Raw genomic sequence first — 13925 nt, forward strand, 5'->3', positions numbered from 1 at the left:
GCTCTCCAGCCTCCCACTCCCCAATCTGTCTGTATGTCCTGGATTGCCATGTCCCAGGTGCAAAATCCAGCACTTGTCCTTGTTAAACTTCATGTGGCTGGTGATTCCCTGCTCTCCCATTTGTCCAGATCCCTCTGCAGGGCTTCTCTGTCCTCAAGAGTGTCAATAGCTCCCTTACAATTTCCTATCATCCTATGCAGTTTCTTGTGGAGTGTTTTTTTTTCTTTGCTTTTATAAAAAGCAAGCAGAACCGTGACATAACAACAATTACACGTGGACCATAAATACGTCTGTCGCTGCTTGACCTCTGATCCCTTTGCAGACTTCAGGGAGTCTGTGCTCAGTAAGTTCTCCAACCTTCTATATGCACCATCGTTTTTGAGTTAGAGGGAGAGTGGACTGCAAGAACTCAGACCAGTACCAGATTCCTGAGATCAGTTTGACTTAGCACTTTCCTAGTTTGCACCCCAGGAGCCAAGAGGTGATGTGGTCTCCTCTAGTGTCTCTGCAGTTTGGCAAAGGATGTGTAAAACTTAGTTATTAAACCTTCAAGTCCTGCATCCATGTAATTTATGAAGAGCACTGACCCTAAGATCACTGGCCTATTGTAACCAGATTTACTGTGACCCTTTCAGCCCGTGCTGTCAGCCGATTGCTCACCCATTGCATTGTGTGTTTATCCAGGGAAACATCTTCCAGGACATGGAGAGGTGCTCCTGCTGGGATGGTGGATGAATGGTGAGCAAACCTGATGCCCCGGTCCTTGCCAAGAGAAGACGCAGTTGCCTAGAGGCCCCAGATCTCAGCCACGGTTTAATTCAGGTACTAAAGCCCAGCTTCCATCTTGTGTGTTCTCCACCACCTCAGGGCATGCATCCCCTCTTTACACAGTCACTGCAGAAAACACACTGCAAAATCAGACCACTCGGAGCCACTTGCAGCGATCCGCTCCCAGCTCACAGCCTTCTCAGAGGATGCAATGGCACCTCAGAAGCCCCTGTAAGGTCTCTGAGACCTTCCAGGCTAAAGAAATTTGTCCATCCCTTTCTTCAGGTGCTGCTTTCAGGCTGAAATAGTCAATTGTACAACTTTTAGGGGAGGGATTTGCTAGCTGGTGAATTCCCCCCTCCCTTCTGCAGCCCCTCCTGCTGTGTTTGTGATGGGAAGGCATCTGGAGCCTCTGTGCTGGGCCTCCAGGGAGCCAGCTGCTCCGAGCCATGGACAAAGGCCCTGCAAAAATGGGATGATGTGTCCCCAGCCTGAGGGGAGCGTTTGGGGAGCAGCGGTTTCTGCCTGCCAGATGTGCCAGATGTGTGGAAAGGGGTCAGTCCTCTGCAGCTCCCCCCTACCCAGGCCTTCAGCCTCAGAGCAGGAGAGGAGGGGAATCATGGAATCATAGAATCACCAGGTTGGAAGAGCTGTTTATCCTGGAGAAGAGGAGGCTGAGGGGAGACCTCATTGCTCTCTCCAGCTCCCTGAAAGGAGGTTGTGGAGAGGAGGGAGCTGGGCTCTTCTCCCCAGTGACAGGGGACAGGACGAGAGGGAATGGCCACAAGCTCCGCCAGGGGAGGTTCAGGCTGGACGTTAGGAAAAAATTCTTCCCAGAAAGGGTCATTGGTCCCTGGCAGAGGCTGCCCAGGGAGGGGGTTGAGTCCCCTTCCCTGGAGGGGTTTAAGGGACGGGTGGAGGAGGTGCTGAGGGACGTGGGTTAGTGACTGACAGGAATGCTGGAGGAGTGTCAGCAGGAGGGACTCCTCCTGGATCATTTGGATCCTGAATCTTGGGATCATTTAGGTTGGAAAAGACTCTTTAAGAGTGTAGGAAGGGGAAGCATGCTTTCGACTCAACCAGAGCAAGTGAGGGTGAGCAGTGCTGACAAATAACCCCGTTGCGCCGTGAGCTGTGGGGTGAAAAAGCTCAGCTGCCCTGCTGCAGCCCTGTGTAATGTTCCTGTGGAGCCAGATCCTGCTCTGCAGATAAGCAAGGCTGAGTAAAGCCACAGAGAGTCACAGAGGCGGGGGAGAGGCTGTGCCTGAGAAGGGACATTAGGAAAATATTCTTCACAGAAAGGGTCACTGGGCACTGGCAGAGGCTGCCCAGGGAGGGGGTTGAGTCACCTTCCCTGGAGGGGTTTAAGGGACGGGTGGACGAGGCGCTGAGGGACATGGTTTAGTGATTGATGGGAATGGTTGGACTCGATGATCCGGTGGGTCTCTTCCAACCTGGAGGAGCCTGTGTGAGCCAAGCCTCCGCTCTGCAGATACAAGGGAAATAGCTGGTCTTTCTTTTTACTGCTCTGAGCAGCTCAAAGTGTTCAACTCTGTTAATGCAAAGAAAATGGTGGCTTCATTCAACTCAAGCTGTAGTGGTGGGAAGAGGCCAGGTCTGCTCCTCCATGGAGATCACCATGACCAGAAACTGCTTCCTGGAGATGTCTGAGGGGTCCCTGGGTTGCTGGGGCAGAGGATGGAGCAGACCTCAAAGAAATGTGCTGTGGGGAGGCTGTTTCATCCCTCTCGTGGAACCAGGCTGCTGCTTCTGCTCTGGCTCCGAGAGGATCCTCAGCTCTTGAGTGCCCTCACGAGGGATGGATGGAGCCCTCTCCTTGGACTGAGCATTTTTTTGTGTGATTTTTTTTGTGGCAGAGCAGTCCAGACTGGCCTTCCAGAACAGGTTTTGTCCCTCAGTGGAGGTACTGTGTAATTTTCCAGGTAATTTTTAGGGTCATTGAGCACCCAGTGGCAGCACAACCTTTCCAGCAGAACTACTGCTGCAGAGAGCGGGACCGAAACAAAAGGGAAAGACATTTGGTGAGGGGAGTGCACTGTTTAAGAGGCCAAGGAGAATAAGAATAATTTGTTGTTTGGGTTTGTTTTTTGGGGGTTTTTTTTGTGTTAGCATTGATGTAAACAATAGGGAACTGGAAAGCTCCAGCCAAACCCATGGACAAGAGGGAATGGCCTCAAGCTCCGCCAGGGGAGGTTTAGGCTGGACATTAGGGAAAAAATTTTTCATGGAAAGGGTCATTGGGCACTGGCAGAGGCTGCCCAGGGAGGGGGTTGAGTCCCCTTCCCTGGAGGGGTTTAAGGCACAGGTGGACGAGGCGCTGAGGGACATGGGTGAGTGATTGATAGGAATGGTTGGACTCGATGATCCGGTGGGTCTCTTCCAACCTGGTGATTCTATGATTCTATGATCTCTCCTTGAGCTGGGACACCTCTCAGGTGTAGTGAGCAAACTCATTTGCTAACAGAGTGAATGGAAAGGCCTTAGGTGAGGTTATCTCCCCTTGAGAGCCGACCATCGCCTGTCAGGAATGCTGGGGCATTGAATGTGAGTATCGCAGGTGTGGTGATTGTCAGGCTGACAGTTGGACTGGATGACCTGAGAGGTCTTTTCCAACCTCAATGATTCTATGATTCTATTCTCACCCATTCCAAGGAATCATAGAATAGTTACGGTTGGAAGGGACCTCAAGGATCACCCAGTTCCAACCCCCCTGCCCTGGGCAGGGACACCTCCCACTGGATCAGGCTGCCCAAGGCCCATCCAACCTGGCCCTGAACACCTCCAGGGATGGGGCAGTCGCAGCTTCCCTGGGCAACCTGTGTTCTCTTGGTCCCAGAATTCACAGGGAGGCACAGTCACTGCTGAGCAGCCTCTGGACTTGCCTGCCCCAGTTTTCCTGCCTCGCTTCAACAGCAGGAACCATATCCACACTCAGTTCAACCTGGTTTGTGGAGCAGGTACTCCTCCTGCTGATCATGGGGAGCACATAGTCTTGAGGAAAACCACCAGGGCAAGCCTCTGCCTTCCTCATGGAACTTAGTGGATCCCTTTGGACCCGCTTTTGAATTCACGTGCAAGACTGAAAAAGCAGCCTGGTTTTGGCATCCAGCAATCACAGCACCTGGTGATGCTGGATCTTCATCTCAATCTTTGGGCTGAGACCAAATCTTGTCCTCTCACATCAGACAACAGATGAGCGGTGTTGACTTCTTGCAATCAATCACAGGAACAAGTGTCTATTTGAAAACAGATGCCAATGTGAGGAGTGTTTGTGTTGCCAGAGCCTGGACAGGGACTGAAGAAAACCCAGAATTAACAGGGTAAATCCTTCTTTTTTCCAGCCCCTCAATGTTTAGGCCAGAGCTGGGCAAAGTAATTCACCACAAAGTAAACATTTGTGTGTGCTGCAGTGGTGTGACACTGGGTTGAACTGATCTGATCAAGGGGGTTAAAAAGAGAAATACTAGTTTTCTGCATTTCTGAAATATTTCAGTTGTCAGTGGGTTTCAGTTTAATTAGTATCATTAAGTATTATGTAAAACTCAATATGTTTCTGTCTGGGTTGAATCCAGCAGCAGTTTGTAGGTTTGGTTGTAGTTTTGCTTAGCTGAAAAAGCTGCAAACGTTTGTCCCAAACAACTGAGAAAAAGGTTATTTGGGGTTTTTCCAGCAAAAGCAAATATTCCCTTTGTTTGCACAACTGCAGCCCTGACCTCAATAAAACTTTGTCCAGTATGATGATCTCTTTTGCTTAATGAACTGAAATGGCTAGAGGAAAGAAACAGAATATGGCAAGACTCCAGTCTCACTTGTAAGACTTTGCTGGTTTCTTTCACCATCTATTTATTTTTAAATAGAAGTCTTGTTTCAGAAGCAAGCAGATACTTTGTCTTTCAAAGGTCATTAAAATATCTCTATAATAATACAGCAGGGTGGATGATGCTTAGTGACGTGCCCAAGCAGGGTGAAGTTGTCCTCTCTTACCTTGGCTGTGTATTACAAACACAGTATGTAAAACAGAGTTAAAATACAGATTTCCTTCATGATATTGTCACAACCTGATGAATGCTCTGCTGGTGCTGACAGCAACGCCCATGCTGAACCGTGCAGAAAGAGTGTTTTCTGTTCACGAAGTAGTGTATAGCGATAAAAAGGAGGAAGGGGGGGGAAGCAACTCATATCTTGTACAAAACCTGCCCTCCTGATGCCAGGCTCCAGCAGGAAATTCTCACACATAGCCCAGCACAAATAAAACCCCTGTGGTCTTGTTTTTGTGTCCCCAACCAACAAAAAACCTCTGTTCATGGGCGAGGATGTGAACAAAACCACCCCATCTCCTTCTTCATCCCCTGCTTCCAAGTTAATGGCCACAGATTCCCAGAAACAGGTCAAGGCACGCGGTGGGAGGAAAGAAGAGGCAGCGGGTGTTTTTGGGGTGCATGGCTGTGCCTCAGCTGAGCCATCAGTGGGGCAGAGCAGCAAGGCACCATTGGCAGGAGCCCCAGCCAGCGCCAGGGTCTAGTTGCTTTAAGGAAGGAGCGCTCAAATGTGCTGCTTTTAAAGATACCGTGGTGTTCTTGAGTTGTCTCTCATCTGGATATAGAGCAAGGCCCAGCCTGTGGGGTTTATATGGAAAAAAGCCCCAGTTTCCACAGCTGCTCCTTCTCCAGCAGGCAGAACCAAAGGCACAAGGGGCTGGCACCTGGGGCTGACTGCTGGGTTACTATAAATGCTGTCACCTGCAGCTGGCCCTGGGTGTTCTCTGCCCCACGGTGCCTGCAGAAATGCAGCGTGCAGGGGCTCCACAGTGTTTCCAGGACTTGGGCTTCTCTTCCCGGGATGCAGAAGAGGAGGCATGGTAAGAAACCAGCCTGTTTTGTTGGGGACTTTTAGTGTTAACACCAGAGGTTTTGCTTTTACCAGTGAATCCCAGCTCTGCTCCTAGCTGCTTTAGCCAGAGCACTAGCTGTCTGGCAGGGAAGCAAAAGTGCCTTTGGAGGGCGAGGAGCTGCTGTGCAGCCCTGCATGGTTTGAAATAAATAATGTTAACATCTACATTCATCAATAAATTATAGCCGGGGAGAGGCAGGCAGCTCCCTGCCCTGCAGATGGGCCAGAGATCTGGGGGAAGAGCAATATATTGTGCAGGACCAAAGCTGATGCATCAGTCCAAAGAGATGGTTGTAGCCTTGTGGCAAACAGATCAAGAGCGCAATTTTTAAAGGGGTAGCATTAAGTTAAACTCTACTGCTTGTTCTTATACTAAACTCTACCACTTTTTCTTATACCTGTGCAGTCCCTTGAGGATTCACACTATCAGAGTGACAGCAAGGTGGTTTTGGTTTCATTGCTTCCTGGTTTTGGAGCTTATCCTGTGGTAAACAGGATTCCCTCATGGGGTTACTCCTCGCTTTAGTGCAGTATTTAAGTGCTAACAATCTGAATTGCTTGTAATTTATCTTTAAGGGACTTATGAATTGCAGGTTTGTTTGAACATCCTGTATTTAGGATCTGGTCTTTGCTTGGTGTCATCAGTTTGTGCAGGTGGGACTCCATCAAGGCTGACTAGTCAAACACTTGACTAGCAAAGTGGTTTTCTTTTCTTTTTTTCCAAAGCATGCCTTCAAAATGTTTGGCTTTGGGGAGTTTGTGTTCCAGGAGCTTCTCTGCAAAGACAGAGAAACTTCTGGGTGAAGTACATTGTGAGGTTGATGTACGTGACATAAGGAAACTGAGGGACAGGGAGAAATGAAAGAGCTACTGAACTGAAGTATCTTTCTGGCCTAATCATCATGTACATTATTTGTGTACTTCCTGATAGAAATGGTACCTGCAAAGTCCTGTTTTCTCTCCTGCCTCCCCACACAGCGATGTTCTCCTCTGTGATTAGCAGCTTAAAATATCCACTCTTCCCATCAGCCAGAAGGAAGCAAGTGGTCTCCCACCTCCAGGATTCAGCTGGCCAAATGGCTGGGATCAATCTCTACCCATCAAACTCTTCCCTGGGGAGGCTGAAGGAAAGTAGTACTGGTTGTGCCTCCACCTGTACCGGAATCACCCAGGAACATCTTTCCAACCCTTCCTGGGACTCTGGCAGTCTTTGTCCCTAGGATTTAGTGCGGCATCCCTCCTTCTCAATGATCTGCACGGGGTGGATCGGTAGGACAAGGTGGGAGATGCGGCTCCACAGCCCACTCAGTTTGTCGGAGTCCATGTGGTCGTGGGAACTGGGGGTCCTGTTGTTGGTGAACTTGGCCCAGAGGAAGTCGTGGACCCTCTCTTCCACCTGCACGAGGCTGATGTCGGTCTCTAGTGTTTCCTCCTCCAGCAGCACCGTCAGCAGCAGGGCCACGTCCTTGAAAGCAGCGCTTTCATGGTCACAGTACTTGTAGAAGATGAGGGTGGCCCCCGCCGGCAGCAACTCGAAATGGTGGATCACCGCGGCACGGCTCCCAGCCTGGAAAGCTGAGCTCAGCTCGACATCCACCTCCTGCTTGGCCTGGTCACTGTGGAGCCTGGATTTAGCCGTGCCGTCGATGTGGACCGTGCTGGCACGCAGGGCGGCCGAGTAGGTGTCAGCCACGCGGGCACTGAGGCATCTCAAGGTCCGCTCGCCCTTGCGGGCGGCCGTGAAGATGATGATGGCTGGCTGCGTGTGCTGGGATGCATTGAGGTGCTTCTGCAGTAACACGCGCCCACGAAACCACAGGTGGGGACTCTGTCCCGGAAACCTGTCCTGCAGCTGCCTGAACTGGGCCAGGAACTCCTCTACCGTGGGGTTCTTGTTGGCTGCCTGGGACTTGGAGGTCAGGCTGCCAAAGCCAAGTAAGCAGAGGCAGAACAATGCGAAGCCCATTAAAATCCCTGTTCAACAGAGGGGGAACAGAAGTCAGTCCCAAGTGACCTGCAGTGATATGTTGGAAAGTTGCTATGAGGACTCTTTTCCTTCCCCCGCTGCGCTAGGAAAGCGATTGAGGTTGGTGTGTTCTCTGGGGGCCCAGGAATAGTGAAGGGGCTGCTCGCCCCATGGTGTCAGACCCATGGTCCTACACACCAGCCAGGGAGGACTACAGCTCCAGGGATGGAGGCAAGGCTACAGCTTTGTTATTGCGGTGCAAAATTTCCTGATGAAATTGCAGCTGGCAATTTTCTTCTCTTTTCCCCTCCTCCATGTTCTTTAAATGTGGCCATTTGGAGCATCTGCCTCTGCACATGGAGGAGTCTGACCCAGCTAAAGGGTTGTGTTCAATGCTTTCCTCTTAGCTACTCTGAGTGAACAAAGGCTACCACACTTCTGCTCAGAAAGAGAGGTCGCTGAGGTCCAGAGACAACTACTTATGTCCCTCTCAATGGAAAAGCAGGTTCTCTTTCTACCAGCGTGGTAGAACATCAGCAACACGGTTTGTGCTTGAAGCCCCGTGACACAGAGGGAGATTGGAAAGGGGGAATCATTAGCATAGGAGACCATCAGCCTTTCCAGGAGTGCTCCTAGCATACTGAACATGATGTGCCCACTTTTGAGGCAGGAGAGCTGGAGGGAAAGCTGCTCAAACAGCCTCTTTTTGAGGGGATGGGTTTTCCCTCAAACCCTCAGAAAAGACTGTGGAAGGCTCTAAAAGAGAAGAACTAAATGTGCTTCATTACTTGTTCCTGGAGGATCAGTGCCTTCTGGTCGATGAGTAACATGCAAGGAAAGCTTCTTTTCCTCACCTTGCTGCCAGGAGAGCTTTATGGCTTTCCTCTGGTCTTTGTTTTGAGTGGTAACATTCTGGAAGCAGGACTGAGCCTCTGGCTTTGGGGCTGTGTGCCCTGCAGTAAGAGAAAGAAATATGCCTCTCACTGTTGAGGGAACAGGTTATAGTTGGGCTGTAATAAGAAAAGCAACAGTGCTGCCAGGAGCTCCCAGCTGAGGGAAAGAGGAGTTCATTCTGCTTTGGGTCAATACTGCTGTCCCTTGGCTCTCAACCTTTTGGGCAGGAGAAGGAGAAAGACAATGCAGAGAGCAGCGTGGTTTCATGCCTTTCAAAGCAGGGCAGTAGCGAAAGGACAGGGAGCGAGAGAGAAGCCAGTAAATTTCTTATACCTTCTTTTCTGCTCAACTCCAGAAAACTGACAAGAGGCACTACAGATGTCACTGTAACATTTTTCTTCTGCAAAGTGCAGGCCTGTGCACAGCGGAAGAGCAGCAGCGTGCAGCCATCAGCTCACCTTTGGTCCCACGTCTGATCCTTAACGTGCCTTCGGATCCGCTTTCCAGCGTTTCTTGCTCTGTGTCGTCTCCTGGCTCCTGATCTAGGAGAGGGGCACTAGTGCTCGTCTTGGCCAAAAGGCCCTTGGTGACATCTTCTGTGGCAGTCACATCCAAATGGGTCATTTTACTGTCGGAGCTCAGGAACTTACTTCTCGATGAAGCATCTGCCTCTGCCGTGTCGGAGCTTTCACGCTGCTTGCTTGTCTCCTGCTCCTCCCATGTTTCATGGTGGACAGGGCTGTCTCCTTTGCTCTCCATTTCATCATGAGTCAGCCTGGCTGTAGGGAATAAAAGTCACAGACCTACACTTAGTGTCTTCCAGCGCAAGAACCAACAACACATTCTCCTGCTCTGCCTCCTCTAAGCAAAGGCCCAGGTTAGCAGCATTTTGGAGATGCTGTATGCACAGAAGGCGAGAGACTCACCTTTATCCAAGTCATTTTTTTCCTGGGAGGTTTCTGGGGCATCATCTCTTCTCTTCCTTGATTCTCCCAGTGATACTTCAGTTTCCTGAGGAATCTCCACCTCTATTGGGTGGGCAGCTAAACCTAACAAGGTTGTCTTTCCTCCATCAGCAGTTGGCGATGTGCACACCACAGGCTCCTTGTCGGGTTTGCAGGAGGTCTCAGGCTGCCTGGTTGTCATTTGGAGCTCGAGTGATCTTTGGTGGGTCTCTTGGTGCACGGGATGCTCTCCTGTGCTCTCTGCCTCCCCTTGGGCTGGCCCACCTGCTTGGAGAAGTGTTCCATGTCTGTCCCTTAACATGCCTTCGGATCCGCTTTCCAGCGTTTCTTGCTCTGTGTCGTCTCCTGGCTCCTGATCTAGGAGAGGGGCACTAGTGCTCGTCTTGGCCAAAAGGCCCTTGGTGACATCTTCTGTGGCAGTCACATCCAAATGGGTCATTTTACTGTCAGAGCTCAGGAACTTACTTCTCGATGAAGCATCTGCCTCTGCCGTGTCGGAGCTTTCACGTTGCTTGCTTGTCTCCTGTTCCTCCCGTGTTTCATGGTGGACAGGGCTGTCTCCTTTGCTCTCCATTTCACCGTGAGCCAGCCTGGCTGTGGGGAATAGAAGTCACAGACCTACACTTAGTGTCTTCCAGCGCAAGAACCAACAACGCATTCTCCTGCTCTGCCTCCTCTAAGCAAAGGCCCAGGTTAGCAGGGAGGGGCAGATGGGACAGATGACCCCAAACTGACCAGCAGAGGATTCCAACCCACACATACTAAGGATATAACCTCATACTAAGGATAAAACTTAGTTTTAGCTTCAAACCTGCAAGTCTTTTTCCACTCATTTCCCTTTCCCTGGGGGTTGGGGGCCCAACTGCTTGCGTTTTAGCTGTTAATCAAGCTGGCAGAGGCTAAACCATGATGCTATCAGACTGCACTTCCATTTGGCAGCTGCGCCAAGGGAGGTGCTCCTCTCTCCATAGCTAGTGCTATGAAGCTGTTTTCTGAAGCTGCACTGGGATGCAGGGAAGAAAGCTCTTCCAATCTGGAGCTCCATCTTTAGCCTTCCTTGTTCTGCCATTCTGGACACAGAGTCTGAACCTGTTGCAGGTAGGAATCCGAAACTGAAAGTACCTTGTTAATCTTTAATCCTTCAGGAAAAAAAAAACCCAAAACAGCAACTTGCTTTCCTTGGTCTGGAAAAGAGGAGATTCTGGGGTTTTTTTAATTTTTATTTTGCTTAGTTTTCCTAAGTCACTATTGGAATCTCTTGCAAAGGGATTTTCCTAGGGCATGGGATTCACTTACCTCCAGACAGATCCACACTTGGATTCTCCTCCATTTTCTTTCTCCTCTGGAGCTCTGGCTTCTACACCGTTTATTTCACTTTCGCCTTTGGTCATAAGGAGACGTTATCTCCCCGCTGTTTGAGTGGCTGAACAAGTCCTGCAGCCCGCACACACACCATCCCTCTTGGCCTCAGGAATCGTGACTAAATACCTTTAAACCTAATAAGCACAAACAGAGGAGCAGTGACTCATGGTGGAGAAGGAGGCTCCTCCCTCCGTGCTCCCCAAGGTGGTTTGAAAATGGAGGGATGTCACCAATAACAGCAAACTTTCAGCCCAAGGGCTGTTAACTATTTTGCTTCCCGGCAGGCTAAAAGCAGTCGAAGGATTAACGCAAACTACAGTTGTCTTGGGACAAGCCAGTGGGATGAGACAGTGGAGTGTCATCCAGAGGGACTGGAAAGGACTCATCCGTGAAGATGATGAAGGGACTGGAACATCTTTCTTATGAGGACAGGCTGAGAGACATGGGTCCGTTTAGCCTGGAGAAGAGACAGCTGAGAGGGGACCTTATCAATGCTTATAAACATCTCGGGGCAGGAGTCAAGAGGATGGGGTTGGACTCTTCTCAATGGTGCTCAGCAACAGACAAAGGGTTACAGGTACAAACTGGAAGTTCCACCTGAATGTGAGGAAAAACTTCTTCCTGTGAGAGTGACGGGCACTGAAACAGGGTGGCCAGGAAAGGTGTGGAGTCTCTTTCTCTGGAGAGATTCATAGAATCATAGAATAACCAGGTTGGAAGAGACCCACCGGATCATCAAGTCCAACTATTCCTATCAGGTTGAACTGGATGAGCTCCAGAGGTCCCTTCCAACCCCTGACCGTTCTGGGATTCTGTGCTCCAGGGCAATGGAGCTGGAGGCTGGAGCTTGGCACCCCTTCCCCGCAGGCTTTCGGGCACCTGATGTCTTACAGCCAGGTCAACGCAGAGCAACGCGCCTGCTCCACCTCACCCTCCTGCCTCCAGTGTGTGGGATCAGGAGGTGGTGGTGCTGCTGCAAGGCAAAGCTGCTGTTACCCCCACCTGATCCTGGGGCGCTGAGCAGCACCCCGGGTGGGTGTTGGGAACCTGGAGCCACCGCCTACCTCTCCTGCGCCCCTCGCCGCGATCGCTGCCCCTCTGCTGAGGCACTTTGGGGCCAGATGGCCATGCAGGATGGAGCCAGGATTGCTGGTGTAACCTGAGAAAGCTGAGGGCTTTCATGAGTGCAATGCCTGCCCCTGGAAAAATAGGTGGCATGGAAAACTCCTGAGAAACTTTCCCTGGAGGGAAGCAGATCATGTGGATTTCCTTAAAAAAAATCTCAAAAGCTCAGACTTCACAGCAGCTTTTCTCGCACGGGGGGCACCTTCCCCCACCCATGCTGTGCCTACGGCTGCGTTTTCTTGCTAAATACAGGTTTTAGGGGTGTGTGGGGGGGTATAATTGCTGCTCTTTGCTGCTCAGCTCTCATCCCTCCCCTCCCTGTGCTGTTCCTGCTGGTGACGCTGCGGCCAAAGACGGAAGCCAGAGGAACAAAGTGGCTCGCGGAGCCGGACGCTTACCCAGGCTTGGAGGTTTGGAGCTTGTCAGGCTGGTGAAGGGAAGCAAAGGGGCCACAAGTAGAGGCCAACTCTTGCCTTTCCCAGAAGCCTTTTGGCCCTGCCGGCAGCAGGACAGCCCGTGGCCCCCGCACGCACCCTTGACTCTCCACGATCAACGTGACAGTGAACTCTGCCCTTCCCTGGGCTCCCGTCAGCCTGCTGGGAGGTGTAGTCTTTCCCAATCTCCTTCTTGCCAAAGGCAGGCGGCTTTTCCCCGGCGAACAGCAGTCGGTCTCGGGAGTTTTCAGGAAACGGTAACTTCTTTTTGAGCTGTATTTCCAAAACTCTGCGGTCATACGGTTTCCTACTGGATGACTGGTGGCTTCCTGCGTTAAGTAGCAGATTTAAACAATGAAATGACGGCGAAGAGGGAACTGTTCTGAGAGCCGATCTATGAAGATGAAAGGGACAACAAGAAAAACAACCTGAGCACGTAGCCAGCAAACCCCAGACTCTTGCAATGTCCTGTTGTGCAAGCACAGGGAGGCTGGGGAGCTGTGGGCTGTGAGATGGGGTGTCTTTAGCATCAGCATGGAGGGCAAGGGATAGGGATCCCCCCCTGCCCAGCTCCTCTTCCAGTGTGATCCAGAGACTGCAACAGGGGGAGGTTGGAGAGAGAGTGTGTGTGTAGCCACTGCTGGCCTCACTAGGACAATGGTCTTCCAAAAATGATGCTATGCCTTGGCGTGCCCGCGCAGGGGACAGGTATGGTCCAACCCCCTCTATTCCTCTCTTGTGAGACCTCACCTGGAGTATTGTGTCCAGTTCTGGAATCCCCAGTGTAAGAAGGATATGGAACTGTTGGAACAGGTTCAGAAGAGGGCAACAAGGATGATCCGAGGGCTGGAGCACCTCCCATCCGAGGACAGGCTGAGAGAGTTGGGGTTGTCCACTTTGGAGAAGAGAAGGCTCTGAGGAGACCTTAGAGCAACCTCCCAGTACCTGAAGGGGCTACAAGAAAGCTGGGGAGGGGCTGTTTACAAAGGCTTGTGGTGATAGGATGAGGGGCAATGGGGATAAACTGGAGAGGGGCAGATTTAGACTAGACTTAAGGAGGAATTTCTTCACTATGAGAATGGTGAGGGACTGGCCCAGGTTGCCCAGGGAAGCTGTGGCTGCCCCATCCCTGGAGGTGTCCAAGGCCAGGTTGGATGGGGCTTGGGCAGCCTGATCCAGTGGGATGTCCCTGCCCAGGGCAGGGGGGTTGGAACTGGATGATCTTTAAGGTCCCTTCCAACCCAAACTATTCCATGTTACCCCCATACCCCAGGGAAAGGCATCAGCACAAGGAGCTGTGGTGCAGAGACTGCAGCTCCCCTCAAAGCCAGCTTGGAGCCCTTTCACTAATATTCCCAGAGAAGCCCTATAGCAAATGGCTAAGATGAAGCATGAGGAAAGGCAGCTAAAACAGTACCTGTAGGTAAAGGAGACTAAATGGTTGGGAGTCCTCAGTTTGGAGAACAGAAGGCTGAATGGGGAGATATGACTGTGGTGGAG

At 51.1% G+C, this 13925-nt stretch overlaps 1 protein-coding gene across 2 annotated transcripts; it reads right to left on the reverse strand.

Annotated features, from left to right (window-relative positions):
* Positions 1-4496: 4496 nt before the first annotated feature.
* Positions 4497-12513, reverse strand: LOC138723519 (torsin-1A-interacting protein 2-like). Of its 2 annotated transcripts, none has more exons than XM_069862662.1 (6): positions 12390-12513; positions 10801-11000; positions 9466-9768; positions 8998-9318; positions 8434-8598; positions 4497-7653 (listed from the first exon to the last, which is right to left on the reverse strand). In XM_069862662.1, exons 2-6 carry the CDS (start codon positions 10832-10834, stop codon positions 6896-6898), a joined length of 1581 nt encoding a protein of 526 aa, XP_069718763.1. In that variant the 5' UTR covers positions 10835-11000; positions 12390-12513; the 3' UTR covers positions 4497-6895. The 2 variants fall into 2 exon arrangements, with proteins under 2 accessions (XP_069718763.1, XP_069718762.1); XM_069862661.1 differs by having other exon boundaries at positions 4499-7653; positions 8500-8598; positions 9466-10098; positions 12390-12511.
* Positions 12514-13925: the final 1412 nt, after the last annotated feature.

This window comes from Phaenicophaeus curvirostris, chromosome 8 (assembly GCF_032191515.1).
Source record: "Phaenicophaeus curvirostris isolate KB17595 chromosome 8, BPBGC_Pcur_1.0, whole genome shotgun sequence".
NCBI lineage: Eukaryota > Metazoa > Chordata > Aves > Cuculiformes > Cuculidae > Phaenicophaeus > Phaenicophaeus curvirostris.